The sequence below is a fragment of the Triticum urartu genome, chromosome 5 (genome assembly GCF_003073215.2).
Source record: "Triticum urartu cultivar G1812 chromosome 5, Tu2.1, whole genome shotgun sequence".
NCBI lineage: Eukaryota > Viridiplantae > Streptophyta > Magnoliopsida > Poales > Poaceae > Triticum > Triticum urartu.
The window spans coordinates 437136765-437147254 of record NC_053026.1 but is presented as its reverse complement, the minus strand read 5'-3'; the positions used below and the strand labels follow the sequence as shown (position 1 = coordinate 437147254).

The 10490-nt window shown below is 45.6% G+C and overlaps 1 protein-coding gene across 1 annotated transcript; it reads right to left on the bottom strand.

Moving 5' to 3' along the window:
* Window positions 1–9169: 9169 nt before the first annotated feature.
* On the bottom strand, window positions 9170–10200 carry LOC125556187 (blue copper protein-like). The gene is made up of 2 exons (XM_048718970.1): window positions 9963–10200; window positions 9170–9835 (listed from the first exon to the last, which is right to left on the bottom strand). Exons 1-2 carry the CDS (start codon window positions 10123–10125, stop codon window positions 9504–9506), a joined length of 495 nt encoding a protein of 164 aa, XP_048574927.1. The 5' UTR covers window positions 10126–10200; the 3' UTR covers window positions 9170–9503.
* Window positions 10201–10490: the final 290 nt, after the last annotated feature.

Sequence of the window (10490 nt, the reverse complement as noted above, 5' to 3'; positions counted from 1 at the left end):
TTGGGGCGATGACGGTTGCCTCGACGCCCTCTCCGCCTCCGTTGGAGCCTAGTCAACCGGAGTATGCATATGTGGAGGGTGATGGTTCAGTCACTACTAACACTGATACAAACATGGGTGATGCTAGTGATGTCGGGAAATTAATAAGGCGGCATACTTACGCTCCTAATTATTGTCAGTTGAGTGAAGATAATGGAGTGGACAAAGTTTTGGTCAGTATTTGTACGCAAGAAGCTGCATGTATGTTTGATCAAGGTGTGCAGGAATTTGGTTGTTTCTTCTGGTTGTCACGTACAAAACATGGTCCAGCTATAGATGCACAAGAGATATTTTTTATTGGGACTAATCAAAGAATCCTAACCTACTACTATTTCTCACAGTCAAGACCGCCGGAGCAACAAGCGTACGTCAACAGATTTAAATGGTGGCAGTTGCTTTCCTTGAGAGATATAGGTTGGGGGCCACCAAATAAATTGTGTTTAGTTAGTTTAGGTATTTATTTTGTAATGATTACCTGCTAAAATAAAGCACGTGATCAGTTTTACTTTCCTTGGTTATTTTGATCGAGAGTTAGAGATAGAAAGAAGTTTGTTCGGTCAACTTCTTAGGTAAGTTTGAGTTCGCAGGTATACTAGTATATATAGTCATAGTACGATCAATGTAAAAGGGGCAGGTTATTTTTTATGAAATAGACACGATGTGTTTTTCAGGGTAGACACCCGTATCAAGTTTTGGAGGGACCTTTAGAAAACCTCTGTGTTGCGATTTCTCTTCGTGGAAATTGTTTTGCGCGTGAGTACCTTTGTCAAGATTGGTTTTCTCGTGCTAGGCCGCAAGGTTCAAACCCTCTACTTTGTGTACATCGCGTGCGCGGGCGAGAGGTTGCCACTGCTGGTGGTGGAATGTCCTGAAAGGTCGGGCCGCAACAACAGATCAGATCTCGTCATCGAGGTTCGGTTTACATCAAGTGGTATTCAGAGCAAAGGTTATTCACGATACAATATTTTTCTTTGAGTTATTATTGAACTTGTTCATCATGAGGAAAGATTGTAGCTCGCAAATGATGATGTCGGTGGAGAAGGATTCATTGCGTTCCTTGCCGTGGTACCAATGCTTTACGCGTGTGCGTGTAGGGCCGACGAGCTGTGCAACTTTAATGAATTGCTATTCTGGGATGAATTTAGTGAGTCGGACTATGGTTGATGCTTTGAACCTGTCGTTGATTGAACATCCAGAACCGTATGAGCTTTGGTGGAAGGATAAGTTTGTCAAGATTATGCATCGCGTCGAGGTGCGGTTTACTTTATGCGGATATGGTGATCTGGTTATGTGTGATGTGCTTCCTATGCACATGCATACATGTTCGATACTGTTAGGAAAACCATGGACAGATAAAAGACAGTTAACATATCATTCAGTTGGAGAATTTTCTTTTGTTCATGGAGGACAATACGTACCAGTTGACACGTACACTTTTGATCAGTATAAGGTGGACCGTCAGAAGCGGGATATTGCTCATGCTGCATCAGAAGTAAAGAAGAAGAAAGTTGAGGCTCCTGAAAAAAATTCGGTCATTGCTCAGTCTGCTATTGTTGAAGAGATTGACTTGAAACCGAGGACCGTTTCGTTTCAAGGAGGAGAGGATGATACAAACATGGGTGATGCTAGTGATGTCGGGAAATTAATAAGGCGGCATACTTACGCTCCTAATTATTGTCAGTTAAGTGAAGATAATGGAGTGGACAAAGTTTTGGTCAGTATTTATACGCAAGAAGCTGCATGTATGTTTGATCAAGGTGTGCAGGAATTTGGTTGTTTCTTCTGGTTGTCACGTACAAAACATGGTCCAGCTATAGATGCACAAGAGATATTTTTTATTGGGACTAATCAAAGAATCCTAGCCTACTACTATTTCTCACAGTCAAGACCGCCGGAGCAACAAGCGTACGTCAACAGATTTAAATGGTGGCAGTTGCTTTCCTTGAGAGATGTAGGTTGGGGGCCACCAAATAAATTGTGTTTAGTTATTTTAGGTATTTATTTTGTAATGATTACCTGCTAAAATAAAGCACGTGATCAGTTTTACTTTCCTTAGTTATTTTGATCGAGAGTTAGAGATAGAAAGAAAGTTTGTTCAGTCAACTTCTTAGGCAAGTTTAAGTTCGCAGGTATACTAGTATATATAGTCATAGTAGGATCAATGTAAAAGGGGCAGGTTTTTTTTTATGAAGTAGACACGATGTGTTTTTCAGGGTAGACACCCGTATCAAGTTTTGGAAGGACCTTTAGAAAACCTCTGTGTTGCGATTTCTCTTCGTGGAAATTGTTTTGTGCATGAGTACCTTCGTCAAGATTGGTTTTCTCGTGCTAGGCCGCAAGGTTCAAACCCTCTACTTCGTGTACATCGCGTGCGCGGGCGAGAGGTTGCTACTGCTAGTGGTGGAGTGTCGTGAAAGGTCGGGCCGCAACAACAGATCAGATCTCGTCATGAGGTTCGGTCTACATCAAACACGCGATCACTTGAACCCTTTAGAGGTGTGGTCCCTATGGCTGATAATATTGTTGTGGCCGGACTGTTGGTGCCTAATCCTGGTGTCCTTTTAGCCACCAAGATTTGTGAATTCCTCGCCAATTTCGACTCTGAAAATTCTGGAAAGACGATTGGATGCCTCTTAGAGGAAAAAGCTTTGAGGGAGAAGCACACAAAGGGTGGCGCTAACTCTAGATCTGGCATCCTCAAAGAGAAATCTTGCAGGAGCAGAAGCAAGAAGGATAGCGCTAGAGGGGAGGCGCGAATGGTTCCATGATGGATGGCTCTCGGCTTTCTGAGTTGCATATGTGTGCCCGGTCATGGGTGTGGTTTTCGTTGATGTGTTTTCATCGAGTTGCATTGTGTCCATTGGTTTTCTTTTGTAGTACAGAGACCCATATGTTGCGGGTTGCAGTAGTAGTGTGTTCGGTGCTTCGGTCCTATGACTCCATGATTTGGGAGTAGTCCACATGTGGATGGGGTCATGCTTTTGAGCATGGTTGTGATGGTTTTCGTCCGGTTTTTCATAAATTAACTGGGCAACTCTCTTCTTTTTAATTAATGGATGAGGTAAAACTTTTGCCTTCGTTTCAAAAAAAAAACGTGTGCATCGTCCGATAGCTAAGCGCTGCACTACACTATGCAGCGCCTAGCTGTAAGGAGTTGCACCGTAAAGTGCAGCGCCTTGCTGTCAGGCGCTGCACAAAAGAATCAACGAGTGATATATTTTTAAAAACAGTTTAGTTTGTGAAATACTTTTACTCTGAGGTCAAATTTAGGGCTCATTAGCTAGCATGGCTCGCCATTCAAGACAGGATCTGGACGAATGTCCGCTTAGCTAGGCGAGGCTGACCGAACAACGGCCCATGCACGCTTTGTAGGAGGGACCCCGAGACTGTTGAGCACCTTTTCTTCCAGTGCAGATATACGTTGTGAGTCTGGGCTCTCTTGAAGGATTGGCTCCAACTTGTTCATGTTGATACCTTGGCCTGGTCGGCGTTCGGAAGCATCAGAGAATGGTGGGTCGGCTTGGCATCCATCCAGAACAGCCATAGAGGAGTGATGCCTTTCATCATCATGCTTGTCAGTAAATCCATTTGGGATGAGCGGAACACACATGTCTTTCTGGGACGCTCCTCTCTGACGTTTACCCTCCTCTACTTGATCAAGAACGAGGCTAGGCTTTGGGCCCTAGCGGGTGCGGAAAAACTGGGCAACCTCATGATGGGAGAGTAACGGCTTGTAATTTGTCCGGCCTTGGGCCGACGACCTAAAACTTTGTTCTATCTCTTTAATTAATGAATGAGGCAAATCTTTTGTTTCCGTTTCAAAAAAAGGTTTCTTTGATTCAAAGGAATTTTATAGGATTTTCTGAAAAATTGAAATCCTTAATATTTTTCTCTATGTTGGTCCTTTGATTCATAGAATTAGACTAGCACATATGCTCGTGCGTTGCAACGGAGAAAATTGATGTTTTGCATAAGCATAATGTCCCACAACATCAGATTCACTATGAAAAACATGTTGCAACGCAGCATCGCCCTTCTACAAAATGAACATACAAAATACGTTGCAATTTAGTCGTGTTCATATTTTCTTTGTGGGGCATACTCCTCCCACTAATTCCATTTAAATACAATCCTTTTTAATGGCATTTAAGTATAATCCTTTCATTAATTACCATGAAGTTCTCATCCGTTTTAGTCGGGAATCAAATCCTTCCTTTTTCTAATTTAGTAGCCCCAACACACTAAAGCCTATAAATCCTTCTTTTTAATTATCCTATATTTTTACCTCAAATCCTTCATTTAGAATTTATTAAGACCACCATCTTTGTAATAGTTATTCCACCGATTTACGCATACTCTTTCTTTAATTAGCCACGTTTGTTTAAATATTATATTTAAGCCCACAATCCTTCCTTTATTAGCTCATTCGCTTAATTAGCTCTCCTTAAATATGAGCTTTGGACCTCACCCTTTCCCATCTAAAAGAACGAAGGGGGATTTGTGCAAACCCCGGGCTCTCCACCTCGCCGTTGCCGAATCGGCGGCTCCCTCGCCCTTCGCCGGACGCTCCAGCGACGGGAGGACAGGGGAAGCCCGATTTGCAACGTGTACATAGTGTAGGTGTGCCTAGGGAGTCAGCCGGTGGCGTCGTGGAGGCGGCGGCGCGACTGGATCAGCTTTTTGCAGGTGTTGGTCTCCCCTTCGACGGTGAAGTTCCGATGGAGCTCCGCGGTAGAACAACTCCTTTCTTCGTGCTCGCTGCTCGGTGGAGCGGCCATGCACGGTTCCCCCGTGCCGGATATCGAGGGATGGCGATTCCGACGGTTGAAGATCTGGAGAAGGAAGGCGATGTTGAGCGGTGCGACGACGACGGCGGCCATGGGTGTAAGTCCTCAGGGACAGTTGGTCGGAGACTTCCCGTTTCGTGGGCTGCTTCGATCCAAGGCGTCAGCGAGCAGCGGCGAATGGCACGTCACCGGCTCGTCCACGACGCCGGCGTAGTCGGGTTGCAGAGGGGCTTGGTTATAATTTCCTTTTATGTATGGACCTTTCTGTAATTTGGCCGTTTTAATATCAACTCCTTCTCTCGCAAAAAAATAAACATGATGACTGCCATCCGTATATTTAGAGTGAGTTGGGATTAGTAAATAGGAAAGGTGCATAAGTCTTTGGTTGTTACATCTAAGAGATAGACAGGATGTCTTGTGTTTAACTCCCACAATGTTGATTTATTTTGACCCAATTATTCTTCGCGGTCTCTCTATGAAAGCCCATAAAAGGCCCATCAACATACAAGTACCTGGCCCAGATCGCTTAATGTGTGTAAACCAAACGAAAAGGACTAAACCAAACCAAGAATACCTATTCCCTTTAATAGTTCCGGTGGAGCTCCGCGGTGGAACAACTCCTTTCTTCGTGCTCGCTGCTCAGTGGAGCGGCCATGCACGGTTCCCCCGTGCCGGATATCGAGGGATGGCGATTCCGACGGTTGAAGATCTGGAGAAGGAAGGCGATGTTGAGCGGTGCGACGACGACGGCGGCCATGGGTGTGAGTCCTCAGGGACCGTTGATCGGAGACTTCCCGTTTCGTCCGGGGGCTGCTTCGATCCAAGGCGTCAGCGAGCAGCGGCGAACGGCACGTCATCGGCTCGTCCACGACGCCGGCGTAGTCGGGTTGCAGAGGGGCTTGGTTATAATTTCCTTTTATGTATGGACCTTTCTGTAATTTGGCCGTTTTAATATCAACTCCTTTTCTCGCAAAAAAATAAACATGATGACTGCCACCCGTATATTTAGAGTGAGTTGGGATTAGTAAATATGAAAGGTGCATAAGTTTTTGGTTGTTACATCTAAGAGATAGACAGTATGTCTTGTGTTCAACTCCCACAATGTTGATTTATTTTGACCCAATTATTCTTCGCGGTCTCTCTATGAAAGCCCATAAAAGGCCCATCAACATACAAGTACCTGGCCCAGATCGCTTAATGTGTGTAAACCAAACGAAAAGGACTAAACCAAACCAAAAATACCTATTCCCTTTAATAGTTCCGGTGGAGCTCCGGGGTGAAACAACTCCTTTCTTCGTGCTCGTTGCTCGGTGGAGCGGCCATGCACGGTTCCCCCGTGCCGGAGATCGAGGGATGGCGATTCCGACGGTTGAAGATCTAGAGAAGGAAGGCGATGTTGAGCGGTGCGACGACGACGACGGCCATGGGTGTGGGTCCTCAGGGACCGTTGATTGGAGACTTTTCGTTTCACCCGGGGGCTGCTTCGATCCAAGGCGTCAGCGAGCAGCGGCGAACGGCACGTCACCGGCTCGTCCACGACGCCGGCGTAGTCGGGTTGCAAAGGGGCTTGGTTGTAATTTTCTTTTATGTATGAACCTTTCTGTAATTTGGCCGTTTTAATATCAACTCCTTTTCTCGCAAAAAAATAAACATGATGACTGCCACCCGTATATTTAGAGTGAGTTGGGATTAGTAAATATGAAAGGTGCATAAGTCTTTGGTTGTTACATCTAAGAGATAGACAGTATGTCTTGTGTTCAACTCCCACAATGTTGATTTATTTTGACCCAATTATTTTTCGCGGTCTCTCTATGAAAGCCCATAAAAAGCCCATCAACATACAAGTACCTGGCCTAGATCGCTTAGTGTGTGTAAATCAAACGAAAAGGACTAAACCAAACCAAGAATACCTATTCCCTGTAATAGTAGGTATAAATATAGATTTCATAGAATTTTTTTCCATGAAATCTTTTGTACTACATTTTATAGTAAATCTAACATCCACTCCGACCTCTTTTTATATATTTTTTTGTTTTTTATGGCATCAAACACTCATTGCTAATCTCATATTTTTTTTTCTATTTCTATGATTTCAAATGGGCATGCCACTCCAACTTTATATTTTTTTCTATTTCTACGATTTTAAAATTCTACGAATCCAAGAGGCCCTTATCAATTTGGCCGTGTATGCCGTGTTGCTCGGGCCCGCTTTGCTGGTCGGCGGAAGTCTCTCCTCTCTGGCTGGTCCTCCTGCCCGTCACGTGCGCTCCATATGGTGCGATGTGATGAAGGGCGCAAGGGGCCATTAAATCAAAGGTCCGTGGTACTACGTTCTTAAAACGCTTTGATTAGCTTGACTGATTGTGCTTTCCCACGGTGCTCAGCTGAAGCGTTAGGGTACATGGTGAGTGAGAGAGTTCACTGTTTCATTTGTCAGGCGGAGAGATGCCAATCTTTCAGGCTCAATTATTGTCACTGTTGTTGAGAAGAGACGAAGCTACACGCTGTTTATTGCACATGAGTGGGGATTATTGAGCCATCTCATATGCGCCGTTTTTTATCCTTTGCTTTTGGCGATTTTTGGGAGGTTTCGTCTTTTCAGTTTTAGCCTTTTGGCGGTGGCGCGTCTTCTTCTGAATCCGGTGTTCGGCTGTGCGGTTTTGAGTGAGTCATATAGCACTAATGCTGTGCGCTAATCCTAGGGCGGCCGAGTGCGTGATGATCTATGCCTCAAGTTGTCATCGATTACCTTAGGCTTAAAGACGTCTTATAATTTGAGACGGAGGTGGTAGCTTGTAGCCGCACGGTGTCAAACGCAAGTCGCATCTTTGTGTACTTGGGTGTACCACGCGTATGTTCTACATGTGGCACACTTTTTTTTGCACACATGTAGCACGCATATGTGGATTTTCTGGTGCTACCCTTTTGAGATGCAGAAGTGTGATTCACATTTTTTTTAAATGCAAGTGTGTGCGTGGCTCTGCCATAAAAAAAGTAAGTACGGAGTATTTTCCTTTTTCTAGGCAAGGTCAGTCCTACCGATGTCTAAGCTGGTGGGCTTGAAGCCGGCTTGCGATATTCAAGCCCTCCTCTCAGATAATTGGGGCTTTGAAAATATATTAAGCCCATTTGCTTCTTGACTAGCAAATATTTCAAATATTCTGTTCTCAGTTTTTAAATATTCAAGCCATTGAGAAAAGACAGGCATACTGCTCATTTCCCTAAAAAAAGGCACCCTACTCATACTTTCACGTCATTTGACTGTTTTCCCTTCTTGTTCTGCATCATTTCAAACCTGAAGAAGAGTAGGCTACACTAGAGATGGAGTAATTTCATAGAAATGTTGAAGGAGGCTCCTGATCCTTACAAACCCCGACGAAGATTGTCGCGTGATAAAGAAAGCTTTGTGCGACAACAATAAAAGGACCGCGACAAAGGTTTTGACACTAAAAACTGATCCTAAATTCAAGTCCACGAGAACTCGAATTTAGTGGTAAGACTGTGCATCGGCTCATCATGCACTCAAGAGAGTTGTGCTCATTTTTTTTGGAATGAAGACGCTAGACGCGTCCGGCTTTAAATTAATAAATCCACCAGGTATTCTGTTCTGCTCATTCTTAAGAGAGCTTCCTATTTGCGGATTGATGTTTAGGACAAGTAATTCTTTTTTTTTTGCAGGGGTAGGGCAAGTAATTCTATAGCTGCCTGCTCTGTCTTTGTGCGGTATAATTCGATGTCAACGTTTTCTTAGCTTTTGCTGATTGCCAGATTTGTATAACCATCAATATGAAAGCAGGACAGTAGCTTTTCAACAACCAACAGATGCATGATCCGGCCGACCATTTTTATTTACCATGTTCCTGCCCCTCGGCCTTCTTGCTCCTATGAAAGCAAGTGGACGGCTCACATTGCTCTCACCTTGACAAAACGCATCCTCTTAGCCGATTTTATTACTCATCGTGACACATCACCCAACACTCTGGAAGGATGAAGAATATGTACTCCTGCTTTTCTAGAAAAGGAACTAAGCTACACACAAAAGGCTAGGTTAAGCGAAGGTGGAGTTTCTGAGCCCGAGCTCATTTGAGCTCGGGTGAACAGTAAAATTACAAAAAATGAAAACAAATTCAAAAATACAAACATTGACAAAAGTTTTAAGTTCTCACAAAATTTCATCTTGAAATCACATTTTTGGAAATCATGGCAAAAAAAATTGATGCTCCAAAAATGTTTATTTTTGAAAGAATTTTGGAATGCTGATTTTGTTTTTTTGCCACAACTTCCAAAAATGCCTGTTCAACATGAAATTTTGCAAGCACGTAAAACTTTTATCAATGTTTGCAGAAACAAAAAAAATCATTTTGTTTGAATTTTACTATTCATCCTGAGCTCAAATGAGCTCGGGAGCAGCTGAACAGAAGATGACTTTCGAGGTTTCTTTGCATCAGAGGAAGAAAATTTAGTTGCCCACATCACACAATGAATGCTCAGGCATCACGACGACACTCCAGCGGCACACACAGGCCGCACCACAAACCAACGAACACGTCACGTACATGGTGAAGAGTGGCGCGCCAGAAAACGTAGCAGAAAACACAGCGAACTTATTACCCGTACACACGAATCAAACTGCAGCGTCTCTGCCCTGACCATACCCACCAACGTCGACGACGGTCTTCAACAGAACAGCGCGAGCGGGACCAGAGCCCCGGCGGCGGCGGCGACAACGATGGCGCTCATCGCCGGCACGAGGGATGCCCCGGCGGCGCCGGCGGGGATCGTGCCTCCCGTCGTGGAGCCCCCCGCGACCGTGACGGTGACGGCGAGCTTCATGCCGCCGGCGCAGTGGCCGGCGACGTCGCAGATGAAGTAGTGCACGCCGGGTGTGGTGAGCGTGATGGTGGTGGCGCCGCTGTCGTCGTTGCTCAGCGAGTTGCCGCCCGAGCAGGCGTCGTAGCCGCTCTTGTTCACCTCCGTCACCGTGTGCGCCTTGCTCGTGTAGTTGAACACTGCGCAGGAACGGTCAGTTCGCCAACATGTACGCGTACGTACACGTGCTATTACATAAAATAATACTCCTACGTGTGATGATCAGTGGCTAGCTACTTGTAGCGAGCTACTATCTCAGTATCTCACCTAGCGTGTCGCCGACCGCGAACGTCTTGTCGGACGTCCAGGTCGTGTAGTCGAGGCCGGTCTGCCAGCCGTGCCCGTCGCCGACGTCGAACGTCGTGGCCGCGGCCGCCGCGGCGCAGCTGGCGACCAGCAGCGCGACGAGAGCGGCAGAGAAGGACGCCATGCTCGGCTGATGAAATCCCTGATAAAGTGGATAACTGCTGTCGTTCTACGCTCGACAGCAGGTCGGAGCTAGGGTCTATTTATACACAGTCGTCGCAGATTTTTCAGTTGAGAACCGAACTTGTGCCAAATCTCCCCTTTTCTGGACCGGCGTGGGCGCGGGGTGTGAATGGAATGGGACTGGAATGGCTTTGGTTCCACTCAAGGCTTCCAGTGATCCAATCAGAGGGGAGGCGAAGCTTCGCCTACAGCGCTAGACTATCTGGCCGGAACCTCTGCCCCTGTTGTGTGCCGCGCGCTGGCAACCGCGCTACGCATATGTGGGAACGCCTTTGCGTGATCCGATTCGGGGCATCCGTGTCTTCT